Source organism: Bubalus kerabau, chromosome 3 (assembly GCF_029407905.1).
Source record: "Bubalus kerabau isolate K-KA32 ecotype Philippines breed swamp buffalo chromosome 3, PCC_UOA_SB_1v2, whole genome shotgun sequence".
NCBI classification, from domain to species: Eukaryota; Metazoa; Chordata; class Mammalia; order Artiodactyla; family Bovidae; genus Bubalus; species Bubalus kerabau.
In genome coordinates, this window is record NC_073626.1 from 157,092,085 (window position 1) to 157,112,155 (window position 20,071).

The 20,071-nt window shown below is 37.0% G+C and overlaps 1 protein-coding gene and 1 long non-coding RNA gene across 2 annotated transcripts in view; one reads left to right on the plus strand and one right to left on the minus strand.

The window, feature by feature from the left end:
• Nucleotides 1-3,927: 3,927 nt before the first annotated feature.
• Nucleotides 3,928-20,071, minus strand: part of ABCA12 (ATP binding cassette subfamily A member 12) — a 200,977-nt gene continuing 184,833 nt past the window's right edge. Inside the window, exons 45-53 of the mRNA XM_055573389.1 lie at nucleotides 18,674-18,878; nucleotides 17,427-17,536; nucleotides 16,744-16,885; nucleotides 15,412-15,546; nucleotides 13,300-13,403; nucleotides 11,855-11,947; nucleotides 10,437-10,542; nucleotides 6,594-6,731; nucleotides 3,928-5,075 (exon numbers count right to left, since the gene is read on the minus strand). Of these exons, the coding sequence (XP_055429364.1) occupies nucleotides 4,974-5,075; nucleotides 6,594-6,731; nucleotides 10,437-10,542; nucleotides 11,855-11,947; nucleotides 13,300-13,403; nucleotides 15,412-15,546; nucleotides 16,744-16,885; nucleotides 17,427-17,536; nucleotides 18,674-18,878 (1,135 nt within the window). The 3' untranslated portion in view covers nucleotides 3,928-4,973. The remainder of the gene's footprint in view (nucleotides 5,076-6,593; nucleotides 6,732-10,436; nucleotides 10,543-11,854; nucleotides 11,948-13,299; nucleotides 13,404-15,411; nucleotides 15,547-16,743; nucleotides 16,886-17,426; nucleotides 17,537-18,673; nucleotides 18,879-20,071) is intronic.
• On the plus strand, nucleotides 13,634-17,645 carry LOC129646734 (uncharacterized). Its single transcript, XR_008712148.1, has 3 exons — nucleotides 13,634-13,788; nucleotides 16,816-17,146; nucleotides 17,464-17,645. It is a non-coding gene; the product is annotated as an uncharacterized LOC129646734 (long non-coding RNA).

Below are 20,071 nucleotides of genomic sequence, written 5' to 3' on the forward strand. Positions count from 1 at the left end.
AGAGATAGGTGACTGTGGCTGGATTATGAAACACTCTGCAGATCAGTTAAGGAGTTTGCATTTCATTCCACAAAGTGTGGAAAACCAGTCTGGGTTTATAAATAGGGAGGGATAGGATTAACTGTCACAAATAATGCCAGAGGAAATAATATCATTCCCTTTTGTTGTTCTGTCCTTAATTCGTGTCCGACTCTGTGACCCCATGGACTGCAGCACACCAGGTTTCCCTGTCCTTCACCATCTCTCAGAGTTTGCTTAAACTCATGCCATTGAATCGGTTCCCTTTTACCTTGTTGTTATTACACTTGAAAACTTAATGAAGCAAGCAGGCTCCCAGGGGCCCCTGGGGGTAAGGAGATGCAAGCCCGATGCACCTCCCTTACCCGCACCCAGGAGAGCATTTGCTGTTGTCAGGGAACTGTCATCTCTGAGGAAAGAAATGAATTGTTCAGGCAGATAGTATATTTGGAGAAAGTAGTTGTATATATAATTTTCCCAAAAGTTTTAGTATTATGAAAATCAGGTTTTATAGGTAAAGCAAAGATTGCCACCATCCTCAGAGGTAATTCAGGTGACTCATATGAAAAAGAAGGTTCTGTACAGGTTATCCAGGGTGGAGACAGTCCTCTGAGAACTGGGAATTCTCAAAACATTTTCTCTACTGCAGATAACCCGAAAGGGATGTGGGTTGAAATAGTTTCTTAATGTATGTCCCTTATTTATACATAAAAATGTGCTGTGAAACTCTTTTTTTAAAATTTATTTATTTTAATTAGAGGCTAATTACTTTACAATATTGTATTGGTTTTGCCATACATCAACATGAATCCGCCACGGGTGTACGCATGTTCCCAATCCTGGACCCCCCTCCTATACAGCATATCTTTACAGACAAAAAGGCAAGAAATAAATGTGCAGAAGCGTACAAAAGCAAAGCATTGGAATTCTGATTCCAAAGAAGGTACTCAAATCCTCCTATTCTAATGGATTCACTGTAATATCTGTATTATGGAATGTATTATGGTCATCTTTCCTTTTTCTTCTTCATAAGAAAACTACCTCATTGGAAACTTCACTACAGTTCATAAACAGAGTAGAAACTCCTGGTTTCCATACCAACCATGCCAGCTTCTCTTTGTTTCTCATTTATTTATATATTCATCCATTTAACCAACAAATATTTATTGTTACAAATATTTATTGTGTGTGTAGGTACTGATGGGAAAATCAGGAAGATCTAAGTAGATCTCCTGTCCTCATAGAGCTTCGTGTCTAGTGAGGGGGAGATACTACATAAACACCCAGTAGTGCAATCCCTGTCTTCCAGAGGCCAGTTTGAACTTGTCTGCCTTCTGAGAATGACTGGCTGGAGCACCCCCAGATCCATATCCTGGGGTCAGAAGCTCCGCTCAGCACATATGCAGACCCCTGTCATTCATGGCCTCCCCTCCTGCCAGGTTTCTCCTGTTCTGGGATGAAGCCTCCACTGTTCTGTGGTTCTTTCAAAGAAGATATTAACTCATCTCTTCCTCAGTTTCCACTGGACACTCATTCACATAAAGTGTTTGTAGGTAGGACTGACTTTAAGCAAGATTTGGGAGTAGGAGGACAGTCCACAGCATAGCTGCACAGCAAATGAATGTGAAAACATACTTGGATATTCATGGTTTTAGAAGTCCATTCAACCATCGAATTTCTCATTGGACTTTCATGTCTCTTCAATACTCAGCCTTCTGTCATATCACTGGTTCCTCCTTTCTCCACTTCCTTTCTCTCCTCCTCCTGTGTTTCCCTTCCCACAACTGCTCAGAAGCAAGCAACCAACCACCCCAATAACAAACACAATGAACAGTAAACAAATCCCTTTATTCTTTCATGGAGCCTGACCATTTTTTTGCTTATTTGAATTCCTAAAACACTCAGAATTACACTTTCTACTCCAAAAGGCTTATCTATGTATTATATGGAACAAGGATATTTTCTATCCTAAGAGAAATTCTGTTGCCATCTGTTAAGATATATATATATATATATATATATATATATATGTATATATATGTGTGTATATATATATATAGTTTAGTTTATCAGGATATATTACAAATTAGGATGCACACTCTAACAGAAAGTTGTTGCTTTTTGGTTGCTAAATTGTATCTGAATCTTTGTGACCCCATTGACTGCAGCATGCCAGGCTTCCTTGTCCTTCACTATCTCCCTGAGTTTACTCAAACTCATGTCCATTGAGTTGGTGATGCGATCCAACCATCTCATCCTCTGTCATCCCCTTTTACTCCTGCCCTCAATCTTTCCCAACATCAGGGTCTTTTCCAATGAGTCTGCTCTTTGCATCAGGTGGCCAAAGTATTGGAGCTTCATCTTTCAATGAGTATGCAGGGTTGATTTCCTTTAGAATGGACTGGTTGGATCTCCTTGCAGTCCAAGGGACTCTAAGGAGTCTTCTCCAACACCACAGTTCAAAAAAATTAATTCTTTGGCATTCAGCCTTCTTTTTGGTCCAATGTTCACATCTGTACATGACTAATGGAAAAACCATAGGTTTAACTATACAGACCTTTGTCAGCAAAGTGATGTCTCTGCTTTTTAATATGCTGTCTAGATTTGTCATAGCTTTTCTTCCAAGGAGCAAGTGTCTTTTAACTTCATGACTGCAGTCACCATCCACAGTGATTTTTGGAGTCCAGAAAAATGAAATCTGCCACTGTTTCATATGCACCCCCCCCCCCCCCCCACCATTATTTGCCATAAAGTGATGGGACGATGTTAAAGCTGAAACTCCAGTACTTTGGCCACCTCATGCGAAGAGTTGACTCACTGGAAAAGACTCTGATGCTGGGAGGGATTGGGGGCAGGAGGAAAAGGGGATGACAGAGGATGAGATGGCTGGATGGCATCAGCGACTCGATGCACATGAGTTTGAGTGAACTCCGGGACTTGGTGATGGACAGGGAGGCCTGGCTTGCTGCAATTCATGGGGTCACAAAGAGTCAGACATGACTGAGTGACTGAACTGAACTGATGGGACCAGATTCTATGATCTTGGTTTTTTGAACATTGAGTTTGAAGCCAGCTTTTTCACTCTACTCTTTTACTTTCCTCAAGAGGCTCTTTAGTTCCTGTTAGCTTTCTGCCATTAGGGTGGTATTATCTGCATATTTGAATTATTGGTATGTCTCCTGGCAATCTTGATTCCAGCTTGTGATTCATTCAGTCTGGTACTTCACATGATGTACTCTGCATGGAAATTAAATAAGCAGGGTGACAATATATAGCCTTGATGTACTTCTTTCCCAGTTTGGAACTAATCCATTGTTCCATGTCTGGCTCTGTTGCTTCTTGACCTGCATATAGGTTTCTCAAGCAGCAGGTAAGGTGGTCTGGTAGTCTCATCTCTCTTTAACAATTTCCCACAGTTTGTTGTGATCCACAAGGTCAAAGCCTTTAGTGTAGTCAAAAGAAAGTTAGGAAGTACAACAGAATACAGTTTTAGGACTGGGGAGTTAAACTGAAAAATTAGGGAAAGGAGTTTCCCTGAGAAAGAACAGCATTTCTGAAGTGCATTAGCTAGGCACAAATTGTGGCAGAAGGGGACTTCAAGCAGGGGGACACACTAAAATACACACAAAAGTGTGGGGAGAGGAAGGAGTTTGGTGTACTGGAAAAACCAGAGAGGGCAGTATGGCTACACCCCAAAGAGGAAGAGGAGAAAGAAACTGATGAAGGTGGAGAAGTAAGCAGTAGCTAGGTCCCATGGGACACTGCCATCCATATGACTCCAAGTTTTAAGTTTCTGGCTCTTCTCTAACAAATAAAATGACTTCATGAATTTTTTTTACTAAATGTTGACTTTATTGACTTTCAAAACAGAAAACAGTTGCACTAAAGCTGACAATTCATACAGACAAACAGACACACACACAAACACACACACACACACCCCGCCCCCACACACATAATATAGAGCACCTTCCCCAAGGGCCTCATGGTTTGGCATTATTACAAAGTCTATTCTGTGGCCATATATATGATTCTGGGTCAGCTGGGTAATTAACTGAAAATTATCTTCATATTCATTTTCCCTCCCCAGGAATGTTTCCCGCAGAAAGACCCAGAATATGAAGTTTTCTAGAACAGTTTTGAAAAATGTTGCCTGCCAGCAGCATGTGAATTCTCTATTGTCTTTCAAGACTTTTATCCACCCAGCTGACACATCCATTTCCCCTGAAGAGCAAGTAGCTTGCTCTGCCCTGTGCCTTACTATTGGCAAGGCGGTGCAGGAATACATTGTAGTCTGTTTACCACCAGGGTAAACTGCCCTTCTATAACATTCTTGCAGAAAGGCATTTTGGGGGGTTCAGTAAAGTCTCCATCTATTTACAGGTACTGAAAATAACATACACACACACTCTAGACATTGTGCCAAGGTTACTTAATCTTTACTGCCAAGGTTAATTAATCTGGCCCTTGGCACTTTAGACCTCACAACAGATTCATGTATTCATGATGATATCCATCCTGTTATTTTCTGAAAATAAATTATTTTGTATGCTTTCCCAATTCTACCTTCTCCAAGCTACCTTACTTTTCTTCTCCACTCTTACTTTTCAACTACTCATAACAATGCCTTTTAAGCTGTCATTTTATTGAAAGTAATAAATTAAGACATTCATCTTGAGCGGTTTCACCTTTGCATAAGATTCAGCAACTTACACACCAGCATGCTCACAGTGTTAAGCAGATAGGAATTCAATTCAGTAGCAAAAACATTCACTGACCTTAGAAAGAAAACTTTCCGATTATAATTACTGGCTAGTCTTACACAGTTGCAACTTTCTAATACGGTATAATACTTTAAGATTAAATATTTTGAGGAATTTGTATCTTCTGTGCTTCTTCCCCAAAACGAAGTCATGGGCCACTTGCTGAGACTGATTTTGCTGGAGGTACTGAGTCTACAGCTGGTCGTCTTGGGAATCAGTGCTTACAGTGGATCCTTGGCTGCTGGTGTCGACAGTTTCATAGCACTTTTGGTCTTTGGCAAAGTTGATGAAAACCTGATTTTTTCAAGGGAAATGAAGCCATTAGCACTTGTAAGCCAAAGGAAGAAATAAGGGGTGTGCATATGTGTGGTGTGTGCACAATGGGAGAGCAAAGAAAAAGAAAATTAGATTTCATAGTGCTAAGTTGCTTCGGTTGTGTCCAACTCTTTGTGACTCCATGGACTATAGCCCACCAGGCTCCTCTGTTCATGGAGTTTTCCAGGAAAGAATACTGGAGAGAATTGCCATTTCCTCCTCCAGGGGGTTCTCCTGATCCAGGGATCAAACTGGTGGTGTCTCTTACGACTCCTGCGCTGGCAGGCAGGTTCTTTACCACTAGTGCCACTTGGGAAGCCCCAGATTTCATAGGGGCACCCCCAAATATATACACAAACTCTCGTTAGGAATCCTTCCTTTAGGTATTGAAATTTAACTGGAGTTTGAAAACAGTACCTATAACTACATTTATAATCATAATAAAGGATAAAATCTAAAGCTATAATTGAATACCTATAGCCACATATTTGCATCTATTTGACCTGCATCAGTATCTTTCAAGTATAAATAAGGAGCCCAATCCAAGCTCCTATCAAACGTTTCCATGATGATGTTGAGAGAAATTTCACTAGTTTTAAGAGTTAATACACTGAAATAAAATTTGTATACAAATGTCACAGTATGTTTCTTATGCTTACTATTTAACAGGCAGCCATTTATGACTTTGTTTAAAATCATTCATTCTATTAGTCATAGATTCATCCAGAAAATATTGAGAGACATGATACTGGTAATTGGTTACAAGTCCAAGGATAAATCTGTGTTGGCAAAGCCATAACTGCCTTAACTCTCCATAAATAAAACTCTCTGTAAGACGCAGCAAGATTTGGAGGCCACTTTAGCTTCCCTTTCAGGCCCTCTCCAGTGACAGGTACAATCTGATGCTCTGTATGTCAGGTCAGTTGAACTGTATAGAACTAAAACAGTGCAAAGGTGAAGGAGGATGCTCCATGAAGCCTCCAGTTACTGTATATAAATGTAACTAAGACAGATGATTTGAATGAAACAAAAGAATCCTGCATTTACCATTTTGGTTGCCTGAATCTAGCAGATCTAAATCTCACTAGATAACCCCATCCTCCCCTAATCTAGGAAGCCAATCAATAGAAATGTTATTTAAGAAACATTCCAAGGAGAAAGGAAGGAAAGTGTTAACAGCTATTTGTTTTATAGATGAAAATAATTGTTGCTTTACATATACAGACAACCAATGGGTACAGATGTCTTAGAGAAGGAAAAAAATTTTTCTCTCCATTAAAATTAGTTAACTCTTCATATTTTTTTATAACATTCCAAAATGCACTTATAAATAAATTAAGCTAAGTTTTTCAGGTGTAAGATTAGATATTGCTTCAATTAAAAATAAATTGAAGGTCATTAAAAAGATGTAATTATGTACAATTAAATTTTTTTTTAATAAATAATCAGAATGTATTAATGTGACACTGTGTACATGGACCATGGTATCCAGCTTACCTCTTCCAGAGTAGTCTGACTCACTAAGAAATTTGTGATATTTAAAGCAGTCTTGTTGGCCTCCAGCAGATCAAAAATATTTGCTACTCCTCCTGCAGTGACTGGCACATGATATTCTAACATGCTGAGGTGCTGATCCTGTGGGAACCAAAGGGGAAAAAAAATTATTCCACAATGTCAGATAATACTGAGTAGACTAGACATAACTTGACAAAGAGCTAAGAAACACACTGAAATTCATTCCTCTGGAAATGATCAGTTCAGTTCAGTCGCTCAGTCATGTCTGACTCTTTGCAACCCCATGGACTGCAGTATGCCAGGCCTCCCTATCACCAACTCCCGGAGTTCACTCAGACTCACGTCCATCAAGTCAGTGATGCCATCCAGCCATCTCATCCTCTGTTGTCCCCTTCTCCTCCTGCCCTCAGTCTTTCCCAGCATCAGGGTTTTATCCAATGAGTCAGCGCTTCGCATCAGGTGGCCAACGTATTGGAGTTTCAGCTTCAGCATCAGTCCTTCCAATAAATATTCAGGACTGATTTCCTTTAGGATGGACTATTTGGATCTCCTTGCAGTCCAAGGGACTCTCAAGAGTCTTCTCCAACACCACAGTTCAAAAGCATCAATTCTTTGGTGCTCAGCTTTCTTTAGAGTCCAACTTTCACATCCATACATGACTACTAGAAAAACCATAGCCTTGACTAGACTAACCTTTGTTGGCAAAGTAATGTCTTTGCTTTTTAATATGCTGTCTAGCTTGTTCATAGCTTTTCTTCCAAGGAGCAAGCCCTTTTAATTTCATGGCTGCTGTTACCATCTGCAGTGATTTTGGAGCCCCCCAAAATAAATTCTGCCACTGTTTCCACATCTATTTGCCATGAAGTGATGGGACCAGGTGCCATGATGTTAGTTTTCTGAATGTTGAGCTTTAAGCCAACTTTTTCACTCTCCTCTTTCACTTTCAGCAAGAGGCTCTTTAATTCTTCGCTTTCTGCCATAAGGGTGGTGTCATCTGCATATCTGAGGTGAAATATCAAATATTATTGATATTTCTCCTGGCAATCTTGATTTCAGCTTGTGTTTCATCCAGTCTGGCATTTTGCATGATGTACTCTGCATATAAGTTAAATAAGCAGGGTGAGAGTATACAGCCTTGACGTAATCCTTTCCCAATTTGGAACCAGTCTGTTGTTCCATGTCCAGTTCTAACTGTTGCTTCTTGACATTCATACAGATTTCTCAGGATGTGACAGGTCAGGTGGTCTGGTATTCCCATCTCTTTCAGAATTTTCCAGAGTTTGTTGTGATCCACACAGTCAAAGGCTTTGGCATAGTCAATAAAGCAAAAACAGATGTTTTTCTGGAACTCTATTGCTTTTTTGATGATGCAGCAGATGTTGACAATTTGATCTCTTGTTCCTCTGCCTTTTCTAAAACCAGATTGAACATCTGGAAGTTCACGGTTCATGGACTGTTGAAGCCTGGCTCAGAGAATTTTGGGCATTCTTTTGCTAGCATGTGAGGTGAGTGCAATTGTCCAGTAGTTTGAGCATTCTTTGGCATTGCCTTTCTTTGGGTTGGGACTGAAAACTGACCTTTTACAGTCCTGTGACCACTGCTGAGTATTCCAGATTTCCTGTCATATTGAGTGCAGCACTTTCACAGCATCATCTTTTAGGATTTGAAATAGCTCAACTGGAAAAATAATATGTATGTTTGGAAACTAACAGCTTTCGAAGAAGAGATAAGTTTTGTGAATGTCTGAGAGAAAACAAATTTAAAAGCTAATAAAAATTCTAAAACATTCTACCTTCATGTGTACTTAGAAAGTGACTATAGTCTTGCCTAGAAAAAATATTGTGGAATGATATTGCTGGTGTCAGATTACAATAAGTTCACATAAGCTTTTTCAGAGATAACTTTTAAAAATTTCTTTTGTTTTAGTTAGAATTGTTCTAAAAGGCTAAGAATTAGTTCAATTTATATTGGCTAAAGTTGGCAGATTTCAAAAGCATTGTCTAGGGGAAATCTCATTCAAATAATGCCACATTCTTTCTTAACTCTAAAAATCTTTTCAATTTATTTAGTCCATGGTATTACCGTCAATTTAGTACTCTATTATTATTTCCTTGGAGTATCTTTAAACATCTTGCTTTTCTGAATATTTTATCAGTTATCATGTCCCATTTATTTTTCCCTTTAAAATAACTCTCAAATGTAACCATTCCTCTCTATGTGCACCATCAATATTATTAACTTGATGTTTATCATTCCATATCTGAGTTATTGCAACAGCCTCTTCAGAAGCCTAGAAACCATATACTCTCATGTGTTCCAACACAAAGTAGCTAGAATAATCTTTCCTAAATACTAGTTTGGTCAGGATGTTTTTTAACTGCATAATCAACCCCTGTAACCTATATGGGTCAGATGAAGATTGTTACTGGAAACCCCTCTTCTCACACCTTTGCTTACTGTCTAGCCCCTCTCCTTGATTTGTGTTTACATCACGCCTGTCACTGCAGTCAGGCCATCTTACTTATTTTTACTTTCAAATTATTGTTTTGCTATCTCCCTTTTTAGAGATCTGGAAACCATCATACACTTGTAAAGAATGGTCTACATAGGAAGACATCAAACTTTTATCATCACTGCACTTGTCTTGTAAGCTCTAGTCCCATGAGGAACAGACCAGGACAAATACAATCTCAAGTTCACTGAGAGAAAAAGCACTATGACCAATGCAATTTGTGCAAAAATAAAGCGTTCTTTAATTTTAAATTTGATTTTAATTTAGATGATAGAAAATGGTCCTTGATAAGCATCATAAAAGCTATTTCTTCCTGGAAAACTTAGTTTAGGTTTCAGAGGTTGAGGGAAAAGTATTTTGTACAGATAAAAGAATTGTTTTTAAAAACGCTCCCTATTTGGCTTTCCAGAATCACTTTATGTTAATATGGTGCCTGACAGTTCATGAAGCATCTTTGTGGACATTTTATCATTTAGTTCTCACACGAGTCTTGTGAAGTATATATCAAAAGTATTTATAAAATGGGAATATGAGGCTTAGAGACTTTAAATCTCTTGCTGGAATCACACAGGTAGAATTGGATCTCAGTCTAAGTCTTCTACTTTCTTTTCATCATTCCACACATGATTTTCGTTTTAAAACAATTATTTGCTATAATCATCTTGTACAAATTATCTGCACATCAGAGATGATATAATGATAACTTTTTTGTCAAGTGCATTTAAATGTGTATTACATGAGATTTATGTGTACGCATCTGTGTGTGCCCATTCTGTTAATACACATATGTAAGATTAAATTAATTGAGTCATGTTTCAGGTAGTGTGTGATTGAGAACTTGATTTCCAAGCAATTCTCCTCAAAACTTTGTGGGCTTATTTTTCAAATGAGGAAAGCAAAGGAGATAATCTCTTCTAGCTGTGACATACAGACAGGAACTCTGTAATTTTTTTTTTCTAAGAAGGAAAGCCCTTGGTCATATGTATCTGTCATCCCTCACTTCTCTAACATATATAACCAATAAACTACTTAAGTATACAATCCAACCTGAAAACTAATACAATATGGTCATAAAGCCTTTGTGAGGAAGAAATAATGGTATGTAAAAGGATTATGATATTCTTAAGCAGCTACAAAAATATATAACTTAATTTGAAGATTTTATTTGTTCATACTAAGTATGCTTCAGAATATCTTAACCATCTTGAACTAATAAATATATTAAGATGAGTAATAAAGGTATGGTCAACTTGAAAATGACAAACATCCACTACCCTATTACAGCTATCAAAACCAGTCAATCTCTTACTTACTTTTAAGTATGTTTTTGGAAAGTGCAGCTGCATGAACCTTGTGAGGGCCTCCATGCTCACTCTGGCATTCTTCACGTGAACCTTGACAGTAAATCCTCGCCCAAACCTAGAAAGAAGTGCAAAACATAATATGAGTTATGTTTTGCTGAAATAGCTCTTCTGGAATTCTAGATAATGAAACAGGACCCAAGCTGACAATTATAGGCCCTTTTCCTTTACAAAGAGTATCACTTTGCAATAAAAAGTTCAGGGCATGTTGCAAACTGGAAATAATGCACTGCTCTGACTTCTTATTTCTACCACTATATAAAGTCAGATCCTTTGGACAAAAGCTGCATTAGAAATGAAACATAAAGTCTTTCTTTGGCATTCATGAATTGGTGTGTCTTCTGTCCTTCAGTTGTGTCTGACTCTTTGTGACCCCATGGACTGTAGGCCATCAGGCTCCTCTGTCCATAGAATTCTCCAGGCAAGCATACTAGAGTGGGTAGCCATTCTGTTCTCCATGGGATCCTCCCAACCCAGGGATCGAACCTGGGTCTTCTACATTGCAGGCAGATTCTCTACCATCTAAGCCACCAGGAACTGATGTCAATTTTGGGGCTAAACACTTTCTAATTTAAAGCAAAGAAGGTCTTGATAGGCAAGTTATTGAAGATTTGGTATCAACTGTAAAGATTAAAATCATTGGGGTTTTAAAAATAAATAATAAACCAACATAACTGCTAACTTTTATACTTTATACTTTTGCATCAGAGTAGTGTTTGTAAACAAGTCACAGCAAACTCTCTGAGAATAACATATAAGTTCTTTTTCATTCTTTTTTCGTATCTTGATCAACTTTGTTTTATAAGAAAGTCAAGCTGTTGTACAGATAAAGATATAAAGGAATGTCATGGTGTTTGAAGATTAACATGGATATGTATAAATGCGTATGTACTCTGGCAAATATATTAATTTATTTTTAATTTGATAGTATGATATTTATGTACATCTCCCCAATGTATTTTTGGTTAAAAGGTTTTAAATGTAGTAAAAATGTTAAATAGCTTACTGAAAGCCTATGCAAATGACAAATGAACATACTAGACAAAAATCAATGCCTTCATGTACTTGTCAAGATCTAATTTGTTAGAGTTAACTCTTGAGAGTATTTTGGTTGGGGAATAATAATCATATCATTATTATATTATCATTATTATTAGCTTTTAGGCCTTCTAGGTTTGGGGGTTATTAATTAAAAAACATTCAATCCTCAGTACTATTATTTAACTTTAAAGTGAATCAATGGTTAGCTTCTCCATTCCAGTTTTACTACGCATTGTAGGATAGGCTGCTGAGATACTCTTTGAAGGCAAGTATAGCCCTGGTAGATTGATTACTCTACACCATGTGTTAAACATGCATTTGTTCTTTACCTGCTCTTAATGTGCTGCAATGATCCAATACATTGGAACCTTCCATTCACCATAATGGCCAACCTTGTACAGAGAGCCTCACATTCTTCCATGCTGAAAGGCAGAATCATGTCAGCATTCTGGGCACAGAAAATTGGCTTAAGTTCCTAAGCATAGGTTTAACTCTTTTCTTTACGGCACCTTAGGAATACTGTTTGAATATTTGAGTCCCTTAAACTGTCTTTTCCTTTGAAGAACAAAAAAATCTTTTAACATATAATGTAAATGTCTTTGCATAGGGTTTATTACTGTTTCTTTTCAAACTTGAGGACATCTTTCTCACCTGGATTGCTGCTCTATCAAACAGTATTTCTTTCAAGCTCTTTCAAGCTTTGACTTAAGACCTACATTTTGTAAGAAATATTTCCAAAATAATACTAAGTTGTTTTCATTATGCCTTATACTCAATATTTAGATGACTTTTTATTTATTTATTTATTTTGGCCACACCCCACAGCATGCAAGATCTTAGTTCCCTGACCAGAGAGTGAACCTGTGTCCCCTGCAATGGAAGCACAGAGTCTTAACCACTGGGCCACCAGGGAAGTCCCTCAGTTGGCTTTTATGTTTTTGTATTTATAACCAGTTAACCTGTACTTGATTATATAATTCTGACTTCATGGACTATGATACTGGAGGAGATCTTAGGTATCATCTTGAGATCTTAGGTATCACCCTGTCCACTTAAACACAAAAGTTAATGGAAAATCAGTGATTGGCTTCAGAACAAATACTGTGCTTGGGGGCAAGGTTAGTATATAGGATATAAATAAGTCTCAGTTCTAAACATATCTAGTTCTTTTTCTACTATATGATCATTATAATGAAAGGATAAACTTAATACAAGGCCAATCTTATAAGAAAGGCACAGATAAAAAGCTTTAGTAGCTTTTTTACTTAGTTGATTGGCAGGGTCTACTTTATGGAGGAGGCTTGTGGACTAGTTCTGAAAGGATTAGTAAGATTAGAATTTGGAAAGATTTTGTGTAAAGACCAACTCTAGTAGAAGGCACAGCAAAGACAGGGCATGGTGATAGGAAAGGGCAGGGAGTGTATGTGGAACCACGGATCACTCAGATTGATTGATAGGAAAGTTAGATGAGGTTGGATAATAAAAGGCCTTGCAAACTAAGCCAAAACATGCTAAATTTTATGTGATAGGGCAATAGAGAGGAATGATTGAGTTAAGAGGGTCAAAAGTTATGGAAATTTTATTTTTTAATAGATTGCTAGGCCCTACCTCCCCACAAGAGCTGGGATCTCACCGGAAAATCCTCTTGACTTCCTCTTTTGACTATGAACATAAAATACTTTAATCCAATTGTGGAATTCACTCTCAGTATATGTTACACAGGATTACTTCCTCTCATCTGTCATCTGACTCTAAAGTTCCACACCCAATTTACCTATGAGAAGTGAGGATGACAGAACATTTATTCTGGACTTCTTCTGAAATGATCTTCCAGAGGTGCCGTTTTGACTTAGGATCCATCCCAGAGCTTGGCTCATCCTTAATAGAAAGTTACAAGAAGAATTTATCAAATTAATTAAATTTTGATGAGGTTCTTTACATGAATCATTGCATCTCACTTGCCTAGAACAGAAATCACTTTTCGAGGTCCTATGACTAACTTATTTTATACTTAACAGGCTTTTTTCTGCTGCTGTCAAAAAGCTCAAAATTAATCATTTTAAATTGTCAATCTGTTTTAAACAGTCTCAGTGAAGTTGACACTCTGCTACTTTACACATGTCTCTTATATTTCTTTGGAAAAAAATCTGCTTCAATTACTGACAAAGCCAGAGTTTTGATATTTAATACTATATCATCACATATATATCTGAAGCTACATCAACAAGATTGCTGCCTTGCTCCTGATGGTAGAATTGTGCCTGTAAGTGATAGATAATATGCCATGTGAAGCACTGCTGCTGCTGCTGCTAAGAATGCATTTTTTTTGTTAATATGATTGAGGTGCATTTTCAGTTTTATGTTATTAATTGAAATGTAATACTCCTTGGGGAAATAAAAGTAAGATTTGCAGAAAATGCCAAATAGAAAGATATAAATTACATTTTAAAGTAAATGACGTTTTGAAAAATTATTCAGGCATAAAATTAGAAATGTAGCAATGGAGAACTAAATAAGCAATAATAGATCCTGACAGATGATTAAAAAATCAAACTGTAGGTCAAGATTAAGTAAAAATTAAAAATATATGTCTGAAATGGAAAGTATGCAGATAGGATCAGCAAAGGCTTATTTTTATAGCAAAGGGTTAAATTGAAATTTAAAGAAAGAAATAAGTATTAGTTTGGGGAAACAGTAAAGATTATATTGTCACTGTTCCTATTTTTGAAGACAATGGCATATATAGTAAGTATATATAAAAAATATATATAGTATCTTTCTCTCATGGCCTGATTTCAATTCAGCTCATTAATGCATAACATTTGCATAGAGCTTTTTAACATTTTAAAGTACTTTACATCTATTATCTCATAGGGGTGCCTAAGGATTGTTTTCTTAAATTTAAGGGACACTTATACAATAGAATTCCATTATGAGTGTCAATTGGCAGAAACATAATGCATTATATGCTTCCGGTATTATACAGAGAGGGCTTATGCATTACTCTATCTGGGCAGTTTAAATGATTTGATGTTCTATATTATTTAATCCCTGAAATAATGTGATGATTTATAACTGGTGATTTTATTGCATAGTTAGGCCTCTTTTGAAGTTTTGGAAGTCCTTGAATGAAAGGGATCTTCCAAAATAAGGGCAGCTTATTTCTCTGAAATAAACACTTTTCACAAGGTTTGGCTTGGGGACCAGAATGCTATGTCACCCCTAAGGTAACTTATATTTCCAGGTGATCAATTTAATTTTTCAGCTTTTAATCAAAATATTAACATGACATGTATTTCTTGCTTTCAAAAAATTCAGGTAAAATAGAATGGCATATTTTCAAGATTGCATCTCAAGCTAGGTAACTCATGTTTTTAAGCAACAAGGAGATAACATTTTAGGACAATGTGTTGGAAGCTGGAAAATGTGTTAATTCACCTGATCAGTTACCAATAGAACTGATTCCTTCAATAACTGGGAATTAAATTCTGTCATAGTTTTACTTACTCATCTGAATATCCTGAATTTGTTTCAGCTACTTCCTATTCCCATGTTTCCTCTTAAATTACCTGAGCCATAGCTTCAGACAAAAAATATTTTTGAGGGCATATTATTATGGCAACAAATTACCTGGTATAAATTTCCTTAATGAGACAGTATATGTGACGTGCTTTACATAATAACCACCACATAGTGATACCCAACCCAGGAATCAAGTGGAGGTCTCCTGCATTGTAGGCAGATTCTTTACCAGCTGAGCTACCAGGAAAGCCCCTAATGAGACCTCAGTAAATGCTTATTGCAATAATGATAATGAAATGTTATACACACAATTGGATATGTGATTCTAATTGGGCAGTAGCCTTTTTCACAATGATTCTCTTACCAGCAACAGAATGGAAGGTTTCCCTATCAAGGCCAGTGCAGTTGACAATTTTCTTTTTGTGCCGTAACTACACATAGAGGTAACTTTGTCCTTGTAGGGCATCAGGTGAAGTCTCCCAAGGAGTTTTTGAACAGTCTGCGGGTGGAAAAAAGGACTTGTTGATTTTCCCTCGCCAAAACCCTTAAAGCATTAAATGGAAAAAGAGCTACTTGTGAAAGGAGTTTTATAATGAAGAAATACATATTTTAATTTTATTTTCAAAGGTACACTTAAAGATGAATCGTTCATTTAAAGATAAACGCAATTCCATGGAGGCCCATTCATAAATACGATTTCTTGTCCCCCCAACACATGTGCGTGTATGTGTGTATGTGTTTACAATGGTTCTTTCTGCTGTATTGACACAGGATTTACTTTTAAGCTTCAAAGAGCTAAAACAGAATTCATCCCTTTACAAGGCAGGTTTCTTATTGATTGTCATCACTGTTTCATCTTTTTTCTTACTGTGGGATGAGCTGTCACAAAGGCTTTAGGTCTATTTAAAAATGACCCAGTATCAAAACTGTCGTGTATTAACTTAGGAATCTTGGGTTCTTGTGGCTATTTCAGTAGTTAAATAGCTCTGGCAAATAGTGGAATCCTAGGAGGATTTAAGAATTCCCCAAGGGGTGCAAAAATAGAGAAAACTGTCCAAAAGATTAGTCTTTCCATTAAAAAGGTAAATAATTGTAGTGAGGTATAAAAGCACATTTCAAAAATCAAATTGGAATCTATTCTATTTTACTTGGGCATTTTGTACATGCCCAGTCAACTACTCAGTTGTGTCCAACTCTCTGACACCCTATGGACCCACCAGGCTCCTCTGTCCATGAGATTCTCCAGGAAAGAATATGGGACTCAGTTGCCATTCCATCCTCCAGGGGATCTTCCCAACCCAGGGATCTAACCCACATTTCCAGGCAAATTCTTTACCACAAGTCACTTGGGAAGCCCATTTTGTAGGTAATTCCATGTTTCAAAAGTTATCTGAACACTAAAAGATATATAGGCATCACCAACCAGGGCTCAAGCCAAAGCCTAAGGCAAATCTCCTTCTTTATTTGACAGTTTTTAAAAGATAATGGAACAAATATGGGCCAAGATGTTTCTAAAGCTGAGTTCATAGGTGTGTTTATGATATATATACAATCAAGCTAATACTGCTTCCATTATCACTGTCAAGAGAAAATTGTCATAGTTTTCCAGATGTCAGCTTGGTCTTGAGTGTGGGTAGGTGGGAAGCATAAGCAAAAATGGTTTTCAAATAAACTAGTTCTTCACACTTATACTCACTTCTTTAATATCTTTTTCTGGAATTCCATGTACTCTAGCATAGAAATATAAATGTTCTTCTATGGTTACCAGGTCATCCAAAGCATCTTCCTGAGGACAGTAGCCAATTAATGAGCTGTGAGAGTTAACGTGAGCCAGAGACCTGAAGAAAAAGCGTCAAAAACATGAATGACTTTCTAAAGACATTTCCCTCCTAGCCCTCAGATGCTGGGTGTGTGTGCATGCTAAGTCACTTCAGTTGTGTCTGACTTCGTGCGACTCTATGGACTACAGCCTGCCAGACTCCTCTGTCCATGGGATGTTCCAGGCAAGAATACTGGAGTGGCTTACTGTGCCCTCCTCCAGGGGATCTTTCCAATCCAGGGATCGAATCCACACCTCTTAAATCTATCTGCTTTGGCAGGTGGGTTCTTTACCACTAGCGCCACCTGGGAAGCCCCTCAGATGTTGAGAGGGTAGTTCTGTTTGGGTTGTGGTGATTGGTGAGTCTGGTAAAAAGATATAAAATGATCCCACCATCATAATCACACTGAAAAATTTAAAAATTTCCACTCACTTGAGTAGCTGGTTTTCTCCTAAGGATTTAATAATATAACCACAAAATAACATCAAAAGTTCACTTTAATTATTTTTCTCATTTAATTATGTTGTGTTTGGTAATTTGAAGCACTTGTTTTTCATACCCAGTCTTATTTCTGATCAGAATGTTTCCACTTGTAGGAATTATGTCTCCTGTCAGCATCTTGAAGATGGTGGTTTTTCCTGCTCCGTTCACCCCAAGAAGTCCAAAGCACTGGTTTGAGGGAGAAAAAAAAATGTAAACTAATTCAAACCAAAGACAAGTTTCTATTATATCTCTTTTCTTCCTTTCCTTGCGTGAAATAAATTATCAAAGTACTGATTATTGCAGTGCTTTGCTGGCATTGATTGGATAAAGCTTTCACTTTTAAAACAAATGGGTACTTAGGTATCTTTTTTTCCTTTAACCATCTGAATATTTGTGTATATACCTAGGACTTGTTTTTACATATTATACTCTAGCACGCCTCTGTGTGACATGATAGAATATCCAATAAGGCAGATATGCTAACCTGACAAAGTAATTGTATTTATAAATTTAAAATTATTCACACAAAATCACAACTTTACTAAATAAGCAACTGAAGCAATAATCTCTTTATCCGATTGAATAAATTTGATGTGTTTAGTTTGCAGCCCTCCTCAGCAAAAAAGGAAATACCCACATTCTCTTTCTGCTTTCAAAGCTGTCTTAACTACTGCTTCTATGAAAACAGCAATATTATGAATATGAATGCAATTTAGGACCTCAGTTCTGACAACTGATTTCTATATTCTGTCTTTGCTGCTGCTGCTGCTAAGTCGTTTCAGTCGTGTCCGACTCTGTGCGACCTCAGAGATGGCAGCCCACCAGGCTCCGCCATCCTTGGGATTCTCCAGGCAAGAACATTGGAGTGGGTTGCCCTTTCCTTCTCCAAGAGGCCTAAAAACTAAGAGTTGAAAAGAGCTCCCTGAAGAGACTTCTTGACTGAAAGTCCACTCAAGAAGGATAGTAACTTGGGAAGGGGATCAGGATATGGTGAGTCCTCCCTGCCAAGAGGGGAGGGTTACAGGATAAGTAACACATAGACACATGTAAATTATATATATAGAATCCATCAAAATATTTAAAGGCTGACTTCATATTTCTAGAAAAAATTAAGGAAAGATAAAATTTTTGTCACTTACCATGTCAACATAAAGGATGCATGCATGCCTGCATGCTCAGTAATATCCAACTCTTTTGCGACCCCCATGGATGTAGCCTGCCAGGCTCCTCTGTCCATGGAATTTTCCAGGCAAGAATACTGGAGTGGGTTGCCATTTCCTCCTCCATATAAAGTAGACTTAGAAACAGAACATTGTTCCTTACCTCCCCAGCAGGTATCCCAATGCTGATGTTGTTTACAGCTATAATCTTTTTGTGGATAAGTTGGTAAGTCTTTGTGAGACGATGGAGTTGGACCAGGTCATAATCATTTGCACCTTTCTCAACTCGAAATCTTTCAGCCTGCACATCTTCATCTTCATCTATTGTCTCAATAACAGATGAAGAACTAAATTTTCTAAAGAAGAGTCTAAAAAATGAACCCGATGATTTTGCATCAATAATTTTGAAATGACACCACTCAGTTTTGACATCTTTTTAAAAGTTCTCACTTCACAAAAGTGTGCCAAGTTTGTTTTATATTTTTCATGCATTTTGCTAAATAACTTAAAAATTAGCATGGGTGTTCTTTATAATATTTGTTATAATATTTGAGAAACAGTTTTTGCTTTCAATGACTTAAATACTTACAGATTCCCTATTACAAGTCAGAATCTTAATTCTAGTAACAAAGAACTTTAGTTTGGGTTTGAAAGTTACCCCTAACAGAGAGACCAGAGTCATTAGTAGGACTCAACACCTACAAGACCATGATCAATGATCATCTTTTTTTTTAATTTGTCCTATTTATTCTTTGGTCATCAATAATACAAATGTTATTCTATAGTCTTTTTTTTTTTTTTTTTACTATGAATGTCTTACCTAGGACCTAGCCAATATATTAAGGTTATCAGTCCTGAAAACTCTAAGAAATCTCAAACCCACTTCAGTATCCTGTCTACTGAATACTGAAAAAAACAAACCAACAAATCAATTTAGGTCTTCCTCTCAATGTCCCTGTTTCTTTTAATGACATCCCTAGAGATTCCAATTGTGATATTTTCTTTGAATCTTCCCCAATCTAAAATCCACTCATGCAGTCAGCATCCTAATACTGGAAATATCTTAAAAACAGCCAGTTATTTATCATTTTCTGTTTCTGTTACCATCACAGGCTTTCATTTTTTTTCTCACTTAGGTTTATCCAGGAACCTCAAACTGCTTCATTGTCTCTGAATCTTTCCTTCCAATCTGCACTACCTCCACAAAATCACAGCTCCTAAAGCACCATTTGATCCTGTTGGTCTCTGTTAAAAAAACTTCAATGTGCTACTATTAATATTAGTTTATTGAGTAAAGTCCAAGCTATCACTCTTTAACCAAGCAATCAGTATACTCCATAATTTTTCAACCCCATGCTTCAGCTCCTACTCTTTCATTATATTTAGTCTATGCTCTAATCAAATTTTATTCCTTATTTCTCAAATATGCCACCCAATTTTTCAATCTTTGTTCTTGTCTTCCCTTTTATTAATTTAAATCTTAATTTCCAATAAGTAATACATGCACTTCATTTATTAAAATTAAAATGGTACTAAAGAATATTTAGGGAAAAGTCTCCTT